This window comes from Budorcas taxicolor, chromosome 8 (genome assembly GCF_023091745.1).
Source record: "Budorcas taxicolor isolate Tak-1 chromosome 8, Takin1.1, whole genome shotgun sequence".
Taxonomy (NCBI): domain Eukaryota; kingdom Metazoa; phylum Chordata; class Mammalia; order Artiodactyla; family Bovidae; genus Budorcas; species Budorcas taxicolor.
Genome location: NC_068917.1, coordinates 66,887,043 through 66,903,974, shown reverse-complemented (window position 1 = coordinate 66,903,974; position 16,932 = coordinate 66,887,043). Strand labels below are relative to the sequence as shown.

The window sequence follows — 16,932 nt, the reverse complement described above, 5'->3', positions numbered from 1 at the left end:
AAATATGTCACTGCTTTCACTTTTTCCCTTTCTATTTGTCATAAAGTGATGTAACTGGATGCCATGATCTTCTGTTTTTGAATGTTGACTTTTAAGCCAGCTTTTTCACCCTCGTCTTTCACCTTCATCAAGAGGCTCTTTAGTTACTCTTCACTTTCTGTCATTACCATCATTCTGAGGTTGTTGATATTTCTTCTAGCAGTCTTGATTCCAGCTGTGATTCACCCAGCCTGGTATCTCACATGACGTATTCTGCATATAAATAAGCAGGGTGACAATATACAGCCTTGCTGTACTCCTTTCCCAATTCTGAACCTGTTGTTTTTGAAGTCTATTTTGTTTCATGTCCAGTTCTAACTGTTGCTTCTTGATCTGCATAGAGGTTTCTAGGGAGATAGGTAAGGTGGTCTGGTATTCGCATCTTTTTCAGAATTTTCCAGTTTATTGTATGTGACATAGTATGAATTATAACTCAATAAAGCTATTATAATCAACAATTGATTTTGCAAAGATGGGGCTGACTGAACTACTAAAACAGCATGTGTGACGTATATAGTAAAGCTGGTAATGGGGTTAGCAAGTGGATAATCATTAGAGCAGAGACTACACTGGCATCTGATATCTTATATAGCACAATACTAACTCGTGCAATCTCCTTATCCTAGGATCAAACACAATTATCAGATGGTCAGATAACATTTATGTAGCATATTGGATGTTTACAGAGCATCTTCACATTTCATTTGGTACTATACATAAATGCCGAAATTAAGATCCTCAAAATCACAAGACTAAACACTACTTTTAAGAACTTACCAAAATATCAGTATTGTTATAACAACTAGAGAATCTCTAATCAAATTCCTAGATTCCTAACTCTATGTTAGATTTTCAACAGAAAGTTAAAATATTCTCATATAAAAACTCATTTAAAACATTTCCACTTTGGCTGACTTCTTGCAAAAATTTTCTGAATAGACATTAGACCCATAGGAATTTAAAGCTTAAATAACAGGACTGCTTTGAGTTACCTTGGGTACCAACTATCTCCATGTGAAGATGGGCAAGTCCACTTGCTGTGGACAGAGCAAGTTTTATCATTCCTTCCACAGTAACTGTGTATCTGTTCAAATAATCAAAAAGGGATCCGTGCTCATGATAATCTGACACCAACCAGAGCTGAGTCCATGTGCCATTGTCTGCCAAGTAGAAAAACAATATTTCAGATAGGCTATAGAACATTTATGATTTATCTGTTCAAACATTATCACTTTTTACTCAGTCCTGAATCACACAACTGCAACACGTTGGTACCGTACATTTGTATAGATTTCTTTCATATTTTCTTGTTTTTCTTGTTCATACATTTTCATTTATTTTCAGTTTTCTTATACGTTTATGTTTATATCCTTTAATTAAGTCCCCTATCCTTGAAATTGAGGCAAAGACAACTAGTCCATTCAAGAGACAAAGAATCACAGTGTAAAGACGGTGATCTCGCGTCCACACGCAGGGATGGGACTGTTTAATACACAGAACAATGCCTGGTCCAGGTGAGGTGCTCAGTGATTGTTCCTGGAAGCTGGGAGAGAAACAAGGGAGGAGAAAGAAGAGAAATACCTGGAACCTAGCACAGCCACAGTGGGAATGGAATATTATGGGACAAACCAAGCGTGACCTTAAATGAGAAATGCAAGCTTTAATGACAAACTGTGTATATAGTTCAACAGGAAGCCAAGTAAGATTATTACAATTCCAAGGTTTACAGCTTAGAAAAATATATAAACAGTAGTATCACTGACACATGGGGAAGCTGAGATAGGAACTAAAAATGTCAGGAGGGGAAAAGGCTGGGACTGAATTTAATTTGACACAAGGTAGTTTTAAACCTCACTAGCTAAGAATGTGCCTTTTTTCAAAAGTTCTATTAACTGTAAACCAATATGTGAAATGAAAATGTATTTTCCCTCAGGAACCATGGTAAAGGTTCTGGCTGGGCTTCTAGGCTAGGCTGGTCCACAAAAGTCCATTTAACCTAGAAGTAGCTGGAGAACCATATATTTCACAAAATCATGATAGCAAAGCAGTATTACAACAATACTTGGAGGCAGGGCATTTCAGTAAAAGATGCTTTACTTGGAGTCATTCTGACCCAGGTTGGAATCCAGGGCCTGGCTATTACTAACTACGTGACCTTAGACTGGTTAAGAAACTTCTTAACCAGTGAGCCTTTGTTTCCTCGTTTACACTACAAGAATACCTTAACTTTTCAAGACCACAAAGAAGATTTTAAAAATAAGATAACAGGTTTTTAAAAAGCATTTAGCATGGCACACAAGAACTAAAATGTGCTATTTCCTTCCCTGTTGTAAAATGAAAGAAACTCAAAGTGACATAAAACATTTTATTTTGAAAGTTGTTACTTGAAAGAAAGCAACTCTGATTAGAAGAAATTAAAGGATGAAATGTTTTCAGAAGATTCTGGAGGAGGTTGCTGAGTATTTTTGAAAGGATTTAGATATTCATGATACTAGTTCTTTATAAATTCATTCATAAACTTTATAAACTGATTCTGTTCAGACTTGTGCCTTTCCTTTTCCTTGATAGAGGTATATCACTAAGTACATCTGCATGATTAACCATAGCTGAATTCTGGAAGGTTCACAAATAACAAGAAATAAATTCGGAACACAGGAAGATGGAAGACTGGGAGATTTTCTAAGGTAATTGACAAGAGAGGTGGAAGGATATACTAGAGGCTATGCCCACATAAAGGGTTGTCTGAGTTGGAATTAACTAAATTAGCAGGAAAACAAAGGAAAAGGGAATAGCGGGCTGGAGGTGAAGGTGGTGGGCGAGGGGCAGATCTAGATTCTAGGCAGAGTCCATTGACCCTGACAGGGAAGAAAGAGTAGGACGAGCCGGCAGGGTCACCAGTTCCCACAGTGACCACTAGGTGACAGCACTCGCTTGGCTGCTGCTTGAGCGAAAGAAGAGCTCAGGGCACAGTAGCAGGAGCGTGTTTTGTCAGTCAGCATGTTAACAACTTAGAACAAGCCTAAAACATGCTGGGCATGCTAAGAGCCTCAAACTGCGGTTTTTAAAGTCACTGCCACCACTGAATTTGAAACCAAAAATGTGGGTGACTTCTTTGAGGGAGAAATTACTGTTTGTAGAATTAGAGCCTTCATATGAGTTAAGAAGGGTTTCAGAAAACAAAAGCACCTATTAAGAAATAAACTCACCTAATCAATCAGAAAGTGGGAAAAAGACCTAAACAGACATTTCTCCAAAGAAGACATACAGATGGCTAACAAAAGTGAAAAGATGCTCAACATCACTCATTATTAGAGAAATGCAAATCAAAACTACAATGAGGTATCACCTCACACCAGTCAGAATGGCCATCATCAAAAAGTCTACAAACAATAAATGCTGGAGAGGGTGTGGAGAAAAGGGAATGCTCTTGCACTGTTGGTGGGAATGTAAATTGATACAGGCACTATGGAAGACAGTGTGGGGATTCCTTAAAAAACTAAGAATAAAACCACCATACGACCCAGCAATCCCACTCCTAGGCATATATGCTGAGGAAACCAAAACTGAAAGACACATGAATCCCATTGTTCACTGCAGCACTATTTACAATAGCTAGAACATGGAAGCAACCTAGACGTCCATCAGCAGATGAATGGATAAAGAAGTTGTGGCACATATACATGATGGAATATTACTCAGCCATAAAAAGGAATGCATTTGAGTCAGTTCTGATGAGGTGGATAAACCTAAAACCTATTATACAGAGTGAAGTAAGTCAGAGAAAAGATCATATTCTAATGCATATATACAGAATCTAGAAAATGGTACTGAAGAATTTATTTATAGGGCAACAGTTGAGAAACAGAATAGACTTATGGAAATGGGGAGAGGGAAGGAGAGGGTGAGATGTATGGAAAGAGTAACATGGAAACTTATATTACCATATGTAAAATAGATAGCCAGTGGGAATTTGCTGTATAGCTCAGGAAACGCAAACGGCTCTGTATCAATCTAGAAGGGTGGATGGGGAGGGAGGTTCAAAAGGGAGGGGATATATGTATACCTGTGACTGATTCATGTTGAGGTTTGACAGAAAACAAAATTCTGTAAAGCAATTATCCCTCAATAAAAAAACTTTTTAAAAACCTCCATAGTCACAGAATATATTAATAATAAAGACTGTTTTAAAGCATTGGGGAAGAAGAAAAATGGTGTCTAAGAAAGAAGAAAATGAAAACTAAGGACTTGGTCAGACTATAAGTACTAGTTTTATTTGTTTTATTTTTAAATACTACCAATTTGGTAGTATCTATTGGTAACAGCTGCTTACATCCATCATCACCCCTAGGTCACAAAAAGTAGATAATCACATTATATATGCCTCCTGATGAGGTGCAATAGAAAGAGTACAATATGTACAAAGTATATAATATTTTCAGTCAGAAAACCAGTAAAATAATCAGATTCAGTTTCTAATTTTAACTACCAGTTTTCAGATTATACAAGGAGCAAGTTCAGAGATACTGTACGAATTCAATTAGCAAATCTAGAATATGATAAGCTCTATATGAGAAACAATCCAGTTTCTTTAACAAATAAACTGCAAGAAGGAAAAAAAGGGCAGGGGGGCACCCTACTGTTAGTGTTTTTTAAAACCCTAGTGTTTTTAAAGGATTTAAGATAAATATCAACCAAATGCAGTGGATCCTAAAGTGAATAACCAATAAGTAGACAATTGCAGAAATATGAAACGGACTAGATATTTGATGGCATCCTTTAAATTGATAATGGTAGTATGGTTATGTTTCATAAAAAAGATTCCCTATAATCTAAAGATGCAAACTGAAATATTAATAGTGAAAAGGTGTATTGCTGGGGTTAGCTTCAAATAATTCAAAGGAGCAGAGTAGATGGAATCAGAACTCAAGTATGATTTGCAATGAGCTGATAATTTTTGAAGCTGGGTAATGGGAATCCACTATCCTATTCTCGACTTCTGTGTATACTGGAAATTTTCTATAAATAAAAGTTTAAAAAAACAAGTAATGTTCATTGTAAATAAATTTGAAAATACAGAGAAACCACATGAAAAATCAAAATCACCCATGAACATCAACTAAGGTTAAACACTATTAACATTCTGGAGAAATAAATATTGTTGAAGAAAATGGGAAGGGAAAAGAGTAAAAATATGACTGTGGTTATGGCCTTTAAAAAAGAATGAAAGCATTTTTCCAAAAAAACAAATAGCAATGCTGGGGAATAAATCTGATTCAAAGCAAGTATGATGAGAGTTGAGTTTAATACAAGTCTCTGACAAAAGCTATAAAAGTGGGATTGTGGGCACTGCTATAACAACTGAAGCCAAAAAAGTAAGTACAGTCTGAAGTGACTTTTCAGTCACCGCTCATCCTGACTGTCTATGCACATGGCTTCCTCACTTGCTTCTGACCCCTGGCCTCAATCACCTGTGTACCACAGGCAAGAAAGGGTTCATCCACATGGTCACCAAGATCTAGGTGGTTTTAGAGAAACCATTTCTCTAAGTGAGTTTACTTAAAAGACTAATCTATTTAGCCCTAGAAATTTAAACACAGAATACACTTGAGAAGTTATTTTTATTCTCCCTATAAATAAGCTCATTAGGAAATACTAGAATGCCCTAATGGTCAGGAGGAGATTAAAAGGAAACATATCTGAGCTCTAGTCTATCTCAGAACTCTGGGCAACTAAAGCTTATGACTATATTCGATATCTAACTTCCCAGAACCAAATTAACAAAAGTATATAGTTTCATTTTTTGTTTTTTTTAAATAGCTCTTTATACTTTATGGAGTAATTAGAGGTTTAGGAACATGTCAAGAATCAAGAAAATCTTTTAGAAGTTCCTGTTTCTAAAGGCTTCTAATGTATTGTTTTACTTAATAGGTCTAATCAATATGACAAATATCCATTTCTCATCACATATGACAGTGTTTAATAGTCTTATTTGTTGAAGGAATTAAAATATATTTTGTTACACTCAGGAGAAGCAAATGTCACTGACCTTTATTGTCCGCTGCTATAAATCCCAAGATGTTTTCGTGACGTAACATGACAGTCTGATAAATCTCTGCTTCACGGAACCATGAACGTTCTTCTCTAGAGGAGAATATTTTAACAGCAACTTCTTCTCCTCTCCATTTTCCTCGCCAAACTTCTCCAAAACGACCTTTGCCAATACTTTCTTGTAACACAATAGTTCTCGCAATTGTTCTCTGAACAAGCAATGGTAAACCTAAGGATAAAAATAAACAGTATTCAATACAAAATATTAGTCTGTTTCTAAACCAGGATAGGTGTTAAAGAATGACCCAGAAACTTAAAATCTCACTGAGGAAATACAGAGTAAATTTGCGAAATCAGTAATTCATGATAAAAAGGAAACTAATAAAGGGATCCAGAAACTCCTGCCTAAGAGTCAAGGTAGGCTTTAAAAGATAAGCTGAATTTAGACTGGGTTTACAGAAGGGATAGGACTAAAGAAGAAGAGAAGGTAAGGTGTTTAGGTCGGAGGAATATACAAGCAAAAGTAGAAGGAAGGAAATGGATGATACATGTTTAGGGAGCCAGCTTAGATAAGCAGAACGGGGACGTGTGTAGTAAAACAGTAGAACAGGAGGGAAGCTGCGTCCGAATGTGAGGAGTACTGAGTGCCAAGCTCAAGGTGACCAGTGAAGAGCTGTAGGGGAAAGAGGAACCGGTAAACATTGCAGAAAAGGGGCCATGAATGGGAAGAAATGATTTAAAAATCTTATTTCAGAAAGATGAGTCTGGTAAGTTTTAAGAATGGGAGGGAAAAAATATGTAAACACCAGAAACAAGAGAAGTGACTTCTGGTCTAACTTTAAAAATGACCACAAAAACCATCTCAGACAAGCAATTTACTAATTTATGTGCTAGGAACTGGCTTCCATTACACTAATATCTTAAAGAATGATGCCAAGTAACTTACCCTGGTGATGAGATCTTGGCAGTTTTCTCACCAAATGAACTTGCTTGATTATAACATACAGAGTTTTCAATATTTTACCACACTTCATTTATATAAAAGTATTTAACTACCTATAAAATTTAAGTAACACTGTATTTTTTACTATTCTAATTCACTTAATATTTCATGGACTAAGAACTGTCACCTTAAATTATACTGGCACTGACAATTAAAATATCAGTGTACATCATGTTCTACACTGTTTATATAGTCTAATATGCATAAATCCGTGTCACATGTAATCTACATTGAGTTGCCTACTACAGATCAAATTACCCAACAGGGTAAAAAAAATTATCTGCTCTCTTTGGTTTCTAGTGTGAAATGCTTATAAATACAAACATTAAATCTTCATCTCTTTTCATCTTTAAGCTTCTCAAATAGGTCTTTCCTTTCCCTTGCTCTAGCCATCCATGGCCCCCCCGCCACTTCCTGCAAAGTAGCAGTCTAACTGTAAACAGTTGTTTTTACAAGGAGACTGCTAGTTAAAAATAAACCTGAAGAAATTAAATGAAGGAGCTCATTTGTATTATGACTAACCAATTCCTAATTATGTTGTTTACAGCAGACACTAACATATCGACAGTACATACAGTAGACACTAAAGCCTCTGAACAGGGCCACACCACGTACTTAAAAAGGTGTAAAGTATACCTAAGAGTTCATTTCAGGGACTTGACTGGTGGTCCAGCAGTTAAGAATCCGGCTGCCAATGCAGGAGACACAAGCTTGATCTGCTGGTCCAGGAAGATTCCGGACGCTGCTAGGCAGCTAGAGCCTGTGCTTGCAATAAGAGATGCCACTGCAATGAAGAGGAGCCCCACTAGCTGCAACTAGAGAAAACCAGCTTGCAGCAGTGAAGACCCAGTGCAGCCATAACTAAATGCGCTGTGCTTAGTCGCTCAGTCGTGTCTGACTCTGCGACTGCATGGACTGTAGCCCGCATGGAATGTAGCTCCTCTGTCCATGGAGACTATCTAGGCAGAATACTGGAGTGGGCTGCCATGCCCTCCTCCAGGATCTAGGGATCAAACCCAGGTTTCCCGCATTGAAGGCAGATTCTTTACCGTCTGAGCCACCAGGGTTATATTTATTGATGTATTAATAAATAAATATTAAAAACACAGGAAAAAAAGGTTCCTTTCAGGAGGCTGATCTTGAAGTTAGAACGACAAGAAATAAAAAAGAAAGGGAATAGCAAATGAGAAGTCTGGAAACGCCCGACACGTTCAAGACTCTTGTAAATGGTACAGTCAAGAAAGGCTAAGGGGACAAGGAAAAGTCTGTCTTCCCCTTCACCACTGATAGATGGAGAACTAGAATTCAAAGTCAGGCGTGAAAGTCCCTGGGTCGTATCCGACTCTGCAAATTCTCTAGGCCAGAATACTGGAGTGAGTAGCCTTTTCCTTCTCCAGGGGATCTTTTCCAACCCATGGATTGAACCAGGGTCTCCTGCATTGCAGGCAGATTCTTTACCAACTGGGCTATCAGGGAAAGTCAAGATTTATCATATTTTCTGTATTTGGTTACCACAACCCACATGAGTATCTGAGCATTAAAAAAAAAAAAAAAAAAAGTTTTCTTGTAAAGACAAAAATTAGCAGGCCTAAGTTAGATCTCAATGTTTTCTGCTTCTGTACCTTTTAGAACTGCTTGAGAGGAAGCTACAATAGGGAAAAATGCGTGGTCCAAGCACCTTCACATGCAGTGAACAATGGAAATAAGACCAGAACAATATGCATACATTAAAGAGATCATAAGCATGAACAAGACACAATATTAACACTGGGCTAAGAGATTCACATTCTCAAAAACTGAGACACCCATGTGCATGTCCACACACACTTTTCAATCTGATGGCTGCTTAGAGGCATACGCTTAAAAATAGGCACATGCGCAACCTGCCGTTCAGATTCATGCAACAGGGAAAAGGTTAGCTTTAAGTTTAGAGGCGGGTACCAGAACCCAGCTCTCTGCTGGCTCCCACAATTCCTAAGTTAAAAAGTACAGTCTTTGAACGAGAGAGATAGGGCCCTTCCTCATATATGGTACTGAGTAATAAACATTTGAATTCATAACATAAAATGTTGTTTTACCTCTTCCTCAATGACTGAAAGAACTAAAAAGGTATTATTCATAGACATCTGACTTACTCAGAGGCATGAGTTCCATTCATGAAGTGGCATTCAGGCTTTATAATAAATAGGAGGAAAAGCACTTTTCTGCTATCATTCAACAGAAGATAGCTTCTGTCCGGAAAAATCTGGAAGTCATTCAGCACAGAATAAACTATGACAGGGAAAGAGGCCTTAAACTAAGCTTTTTTGTAAAAATGCAGCAAATTCATAATTGTATGTCAGATTTTTTCCCCAAATACCTTTTCAATAAGAGTAATAACACTTGTCATTTGGATGTAACTTTACAATCTACGAAGTGCTTAAAATGCTTTCACATAAACGTATCATTTCATTTGAATCTCACAACAAATTCAATGATGTACACAAGGCAGGGTTCATGATTTTCATTTTAAAGATGAAATAACTCCAGCATGAGACATCAGCTAACTGCCCAAAGCCACAGAGCTGAGAAACAATGCAGACAAGTTTTTACATGGTAAAAGGAGGCATAAAAAGGAGAGAAGCTTTCAGACAGTGGAGCTGGGTCCCTGACAGATCTAGAAATGTAGAATTCTTTACTTCATATTTGTATCTTAAAAGGTAAATATATTCTTATTTAGAAATCAACTGCCATCCAGACAGCAATTTCTTTTAATCCTTTAGGAAGCCAGATACATAACACTATGCCAGGTGGCATGAGCTGCTTTGATTTCCTTGGGTTTAAGTTTGGTCACAAGAGAGCAGGTCCAAGGGATTAATTCCAAATGATTTAAAACCACTCTAATTTTCCGTGACTTTGGTCCTTGCTTAAGATATTTTTTTGTTCCAGGATAACTCCTGGAATGAGCCAGATATTCTTTGAGAACCCTTTAACTCAGACTCAAAGGGGAACCCAAGGGAAGCGTAAAATAATCTCTCGCCACTCCTCCACTATTTCTGCCCAGAGTGTCACATCTTCAGAACTAAGCCCGCTCCTTCTAATCCAACTTCTAATTGCCTCCCTCCTCATGGGAGGCTCAGGCATCCCTACAAGGCTGCCTTAAGAGACGTGGGCTCCTTCGTAAGCCTGTATGCATCCTAGTAGTCATGGAGAGAACTCATGGAATATCTACGGTCAAACTCTATAGAAGAAAACTTGAGATCATGAAATCAGTTTGCTCATACTTAAATCAATGAACATATATACATATACATCCTATAAAATATACCTTCATTCTCTTAAAATAAAGCATTTTTCATTATGTGAACTTTTTGTGTATGTGTGATTTTATGCTTCAGAGCCATATGCTTCCCCTAGTCATAATTTCTGTTTTAAAGTTCCTTTAATCACTTGATAAACAATTTGTGAAATTTTCATTACATATATATATTTAAATCTTTGTATCCATGAATCTAGCCCTTATTTGAAGTTAATTTGCTTCAGGCAATTTGGTAATCTATTTCTGATCCCACATAAATCAACAAACTGAGGAAAGCAAATATCAGAAGGGCCATGGATCCGTAAAGCTGTATTAAATAAAAAGGTGGTCAGGCATTTTCTTAAGGGAGAAAATGACAAAAAATTCATTACTTTAATAAAAACAACAACAAGAACTAGGCCTGAGCCAAAGACAGCAATTTCATGTTAAAAAAGCAAATAGCTTTTTTAACTATGTCTGTCATAACACTCTCTGTCATACCTGCTTTCAAATATAAAGCTGCTAAACAGTCCTGAAGAGAATGGGTAACTGCAGATTATTTGAACATCTCTGAACTTCAGCCTCAGCTACAGAAGAATAACTGTCCTTATCCTTTTTATCTTACACAGTCATGAGAAGGTGAGAATGCTTTGAAATTTCCGCAAATGTGAAAGTGACTTACTGATGAAATGTTGACAAGTCAGTCACTTCTAATTTGTCCTTCCTAAACTAGCCACAGTCAGATATAAACCTAGCTTAAAGACCTATATTAAGGTTCAAACCTGGGGTAGTATTCATGCTAGCCCGAATTTTTACAAACTTAGCCAACTGGCTTAGCCAACTAATAAATACAGTTAAGTTTAAAAAGACATTTTAGGAAAAAGAAAGAAATACATTACCTGATCCAGAACCTGATGTTGTCATGTCGTAAATTAAATCTTTTAACGTTGTACCCTCTGAAATAAAAGGGCGATCTAACGAGGGATCCTCTTCATTTGGCACTCGATGGTGAATGACAGTGCGGTTATGGCAGATATAGACCATCAGCATGAGTGAGATACAGACAAAGCAGACTGGTCCAGCAATGACAGCTGCCAGTTCAACAGGACCAAGGCCAGATGACGGCTTTCCTGTAAAAGGGCCTCAAATGGAATAAACAACACAATAACACTATAGGCGGCATCCACAGTTTCCTCATCCTCCACGTTTCCTGCAGTTGGTCACTACCATTAGTCCCAGCCTCATTACAGCAGCTCATGGGGCTCAAGCCCATAACCAGTGAAGCACTTCATCCTCTCCCACTGGCTCTCCTTTTATGATCACTAGCTCTGTCAACATCCACTTAGTCTTCCTGTAGTCTTGAGCCTAAATAACAAGGCCAGGTACTGCAAACATTGTACACCCACTCCCCGCCTTCCATCACTCTCAGATTACTAACAAAAGAACCAATAATCTGGAACAACTCTCATTAAATATTTCTTGAGTCACTGTCTTTTCTTTAAAAAGCAGTTTGGCTTATCTTATTCCAAGGCCAGTATATGCTGAAAGAAAAAAATTAAGAAGTATATATACAGATAAGCAAAAGTTAAATTTATCTACAGCCTCACAATCCCCCTAAAATTCATCTTTGCATGTTCTGTGTATCTATATACCTCCATCAATTTTTTTTCCATGCAAAAATATACCCTGTTTTTTTAATAGAGTTTGCACGTGTATACTTTCCAGTTTATTTTAATCACTGAGCCTTTTAAATCAAGATCATTTTTTTATAATTTAACAACAATTTGCATTGCTTCAGAAACACATTAATTATGACTATTTAGGCATTCATTTTGACACTTGCTGGTTCATAGCCCACCACCATTTCCTTCACATCACATCTTTATCATATTGAGATCTTTACTGGACTGATTTCTTAGAACGAATCCTATCTTTCAGGAGTACATGAGTGCATACACACTGAATACTTGATTATCTAAAGTTAGCTGTTGCCTTTACATATGAAAAATCTTGGCTCATCTAAAGAATTTTGGGTAACAAGCAATATATGATATTTCATTGCCTTCTGGTATTTTTTTTTTTGGTTTTTTTTTTTTAAAGCAAAATAATTTGAACTTTTTCCTTTTATAGGTAACCAGTGTTCACTTGTGCTGAATGTGTACACAGTTTTCCTTTATTCTTGAAAATTGATGGATTTTTCATTATATATATTTGGTTAAGTAAGTCTTCATTAATTTTACATAGTATTCTCTTTTCTGTCCATCCTTTTGCCTTTTTCTGGTTTTACAGTAAGCACACTGGATCACCTAGATCTGTCCTCTATCTCTTAATTTGCTCACCAACTGTCTTTTTTCTGAATTGTAACAGTTTCTCAAGCTTGTCTTGCCTTAAGCTTGTCTCACACTTGATTATAAAATTACAGTATCCAGTCTGCTGTTCACTTTCAATACTGAATTTTTTAAAATAATTTATCAATTGAGCTTTTCATCTGAAAGCAATCTTTAGCAACTGTGAAATGTTCTCATTTCACTGTGAACAACTGACAACAGACCTTGGACTCTCTGAAAGTTCTTCCCTATCATATGGTAAGTCTGTTTCATAGGATGACATCTACTCTCATTTATCCAGTTCAGTTCACTTCTTTTAAACCATGGAATCTTTCCATTTGATAAAATCATTTGCTGTCTGATTATCAGGGACCTGGGAATAAGGGATCTGTGTATTTTAGCATTAGAAATAAACTGAGTTCTTCATAAGATTTTGTGAGTCTCCATTCTGATATTTCAAACCATTTCAAACAACAAAAATGGGAAATTCCAAAATTATTATTCTCTTCGTCATATTAGAATTGCAAGTAACTATATAAAAGTCAGAAAAATTACAGTCTGACAGAGCTTTGCCACAAGGACCTTCTTTATGTTGAAGATCTGGTTTTACTTTGCTGTCATCAGGTGAACTAGGTGGAAGATTGCCTGCCTTCTGTAACTGGCAGGACTGGCCCTTTTATTCTGAGCTCTAGCAGTTTTCTACTTTAACTATTATGATGCCTAGACCAACTCTGAGTGGAAACTGAGCACTGGGGTCTGTCCCTCTGAGCAATGAAAGCCGTGCTTCCTAAAGGAGAATTGAGAGTCTGCCCCTGGGAGAATGGCATTGAAACGTATATCATCATATGTGAAACGAATCGCCAGTCCAGGTGCGATGCATGATACAGGGTGCTCGGGGCGGGTGCACTGGGATGATCCAGAAGGATGGGATGGGGAGGGAAGGGGGGTTCAGGATGGGGAACACATGTACACCCGTGGCAGATTCATGTCAATGTATGGCAAAACCAATACAATATTGTAAAGTAACTAGCCTCCAATTAAAATAAATAAATTTATATTAAAAAAGAGAGAGACAGAGTCTGCCCCTGTAGCCCAGTCTCACGCCCAGCCTCTCAGCTTAAAGTATTGGTGGGATTCTGCAAGAATTTCTTTCACCTACTTCTTTTCCTACAGTTAGTCAATTCTTCACTAGACAATTATCATCTGCACTATAAACTGCAGGGTACATGCATGTATGACAACTCTGCATGCATGTAGATGGCACTTCTTCCATTAATTCTCCTAGCATTAATATAGCTTTTCCTCATTTTTGTATTCCTTTATTATAGTAGGTATTTGGGGAAAGTGACAGATCATCACATCACATCATGTAGTCGCTCAGTCATGTCTGATTCCTTGTGACCTCATGGTCTGCCAGGCTCCTCTGTCCATGGGATTCTCCAGGCCAGAAGACTGGAGTGGGTTGCCAGTTCCTTCACCAGGGGATCTTCTCAACCCAGGGATCGAACCTGGGAATCCCACACTGCAGGCAGATTCTTTACCATCTGAGCCACCGGGGAGCCCACCAGGGAAAAGTGACAGCAGAGTTAAATACATGAGCTCAGACCAACATCTTTAACCAGAATCTTTAATCTAATCCTACCTGTTTATGAAGTTTTCAAATTTCTGGCTCTCCTAGGACATTTTAAAATGTAAACTATGGTGAAGGACCAAAAACCTAGAATCATATGTAATAATTTATACATGAAGATTATAAAGCAAGGTGAAATTACAAAGTGAAGGCGTCTGGATTGTTAAGTGTTGCTCTCCATTCCCTGTCCATTACTGACTGCTTTCAAAGGCTGGAGCATTATACAAGCGGGGACACTCTCAGGATATACTGCTGTGGTGGCCTGTATCAGGATTCTCTACATGTGCCTACCCTTTTAGGCACAACAGACCTCAGAGAAAGTCTGTCTTGGTACCACCTTCTCAAGCAACACACACCCAGGAGTAAGAACTTTGGCTACTCTTATGACTCTACTAGTATGGACTAGTTACTTTTTGCCTCTAAACTGAATAAACTGGGATAGTCTAAGAGCTTTTCTTATAGTATCAAGAAAAAAATCTTATACAACTTACCAACAGTTGGAAGTTCTATTTTATTGCAGTGGTCCTGGTTGCAGCAATATGTTGTAGACCCAGTTTTTGAAGATGGTGCACATACAAATGGCCTGTCTCGTGGAATTAGGTCAATTTCAGCTATACACATGCTGTTATGTATAACTTTGTCTGTGGTCTCTGTGACAGAGACAAAGCAAAGCCCATCTGTGACACAAGTAAAATTGTCTTTTGTACAAAGTTGGCAGAAACACTGTAATGCTGGAAAAAAAAGAAAAAAAGATCCTATCAGAGAAAATTATCAAGGTTAACAATTTTAAATTATCCCATAGTGTCTGTACTAATATTGACACATTCCTGATTATATTATAATTATACAGTTTTTTTTTACACTGTTCAAAAAACAAAACTCTTGTTATTCTGAGAAGTTCCAAATTCTATTAAGAAGCACATATATGTAGGAGTCAAACATGTTGAAATTTGGACCCAGATTTTTTTCCTAAACCTTTCTGGCTTCCAAGGAGAGAAAAACTGTTACATGCAATTTTATCTGTGCAAGGCAAGCATTTGTCCTCCCATTTAAAATGCAGTACACTGAAACTTACAAAGGTTATACTTATTCTTATCAGTCCAAAATTAGGGATTCATATATTCCCTCCACTGGGGAATGCAGTGTGAAAATCCTACCTCCTCCTCACTGTAGGTTGGAAATCTCAGGGTAAGCTTATGGTAATAGAGTAATGGAAATAGATTTGTATTGAGCCAGACATTCTCTTCTCCTGTGCAAACTCCAAAAAAGACATGTATCTTCTAATCAGGATTAGAGTACTTTCTCATAAGCAAGGTAACAAGACCTATGTACTCCAACCACAAAGGCAACTGGCTATAGAAATAACTGGAGAAACACTTGCTCCATGCCCACTTTTATCTATTTGATTTTTATGGCTCAACTTGAAGAGTAATTCCTTAAGGGAAGTCTTCTAATTATAATCAACATCTTCCCATACACACAGAACTTCACTAAGCTCGCCAACAAGGGTAAGTGTTCCCCAAAGCAAACAAACACTGCTTACCGGAATTATCTCCTTTCCCTCATGAAACTCTAAGGTTCTTGAGGGCAGATTCTGTAAATCCACATCTAGAACTAAGCTTGGTACACAACATTAAAAAAACTGTGAAATGAATGGGAGATCACTGTGATCGCATGAAAAGCACAGATATATCCTTGAGTCCAATTGCACATCGGTAAAGGAAAAGGGAAGTGTCCAGGTTTGCAGAATGGCCATTTGCAATGAGACCAGGGGGTCTACTGTAACCAGTAACAGTGGCTAGGCAGACAGGCAGGCCAGGAGAAAACTAGCTACTCTGAACAGCTAATTTGGTGTGTAGGAAAGGGTTCACTCAGCAAGTCCAAGCTCCTCAAACCTTGCACATCCTCAAGAAACGCTTGTCTTCAGGACTGGTCCTTGGCCAGTTCCTGGGAGATGAGCTCTGACACCCTGAAATATTCTCTTTCATACGAGTGCTATGTGACTGAGCCCCTGGACACCAAGGCTCCAGTGAACTCCGCTGGCAACACTTCCCATGTGCTGTCATCCCTGACTAATAAGTTACGCGGACATCGATGATGCTGCACTGGGAGAGGACGTCTGGAAGCTGGCACTGGGTTTCTCCTGGACTTTGCCCCGTGTGCCTTCCCTTTTCCTTTTGATGATTTTAATACATGTCTTTCTATTGTAATAAGTGAAAACCACGAGTATTAACAGCTTTTCTGGGTCCTGTGAGTCCTTCTAGTAAATCATCAAGCCTGAGGAAGGTCATGTGGACCTCCAACTCACTTGTTAAATCCAAACTTAGGGACCATCAGCATCACCTCTAGCAGCTGCTTCTTGGTTGCTGGCTTAATTAAGCACACTTTATTATCTTTAAAGACCAGCCAAGTTTTAACTTAATCATTATAAAAATTCTTTTCTTTCTCCATAGATAGTTCAGCTCTTTGAATTAAATCCTCCCAAGCATGAAGATAATTCAAGAAAAGTATAAGAAAGTTCTAACATTTAAAGACTGTTGAAAGAGACAGTCGTTTGGTGGTGATTGTAGGTTCCCTGGGTATAATTTCCTAAGGAAGGATTCTGAAC

At 37.8% G+C, this 16,932-nt stretch overlaps 1 protein-coding gene across 1 annotated transcript in view; it reads right to left on the bottom strand.

Annotated features, from left to right (window-relative positions):
• The window catches only part of TGFBR1 (transforming growth factor beta receptor 1), a 66,008-nt gene that overhangs the window by 18,785 nt on the left and 30,291 nt on the right, over nucleotides 1-16,932 (bottom strand). The window contains exons 2-5 of the mRNA XM_052644452.1: nucleotides 14,816-15,055; nucleotides 11,267-11,497; nucleotides 6,086-6,316; nucleotides 1,032-1,199 (exon numbers count right to left, since the gene is read on the bottom strand). Of these exons, the coding sequence (XP_052500412.1) occupies nucleotides 1,032-1,199; nucleotides 6,086-6,316; nucleotides 11,267-11,497; nucleotides 14,816-15,055 (870 nt within the window). The remainder of the gene's footprint in view (nucleotides 1-1,031; nucleotides 1,200-6,085; nucleotides 6,317-11,266; nucleotides 11,498-14,815; nucleotides 15,056-16,932) is intronic.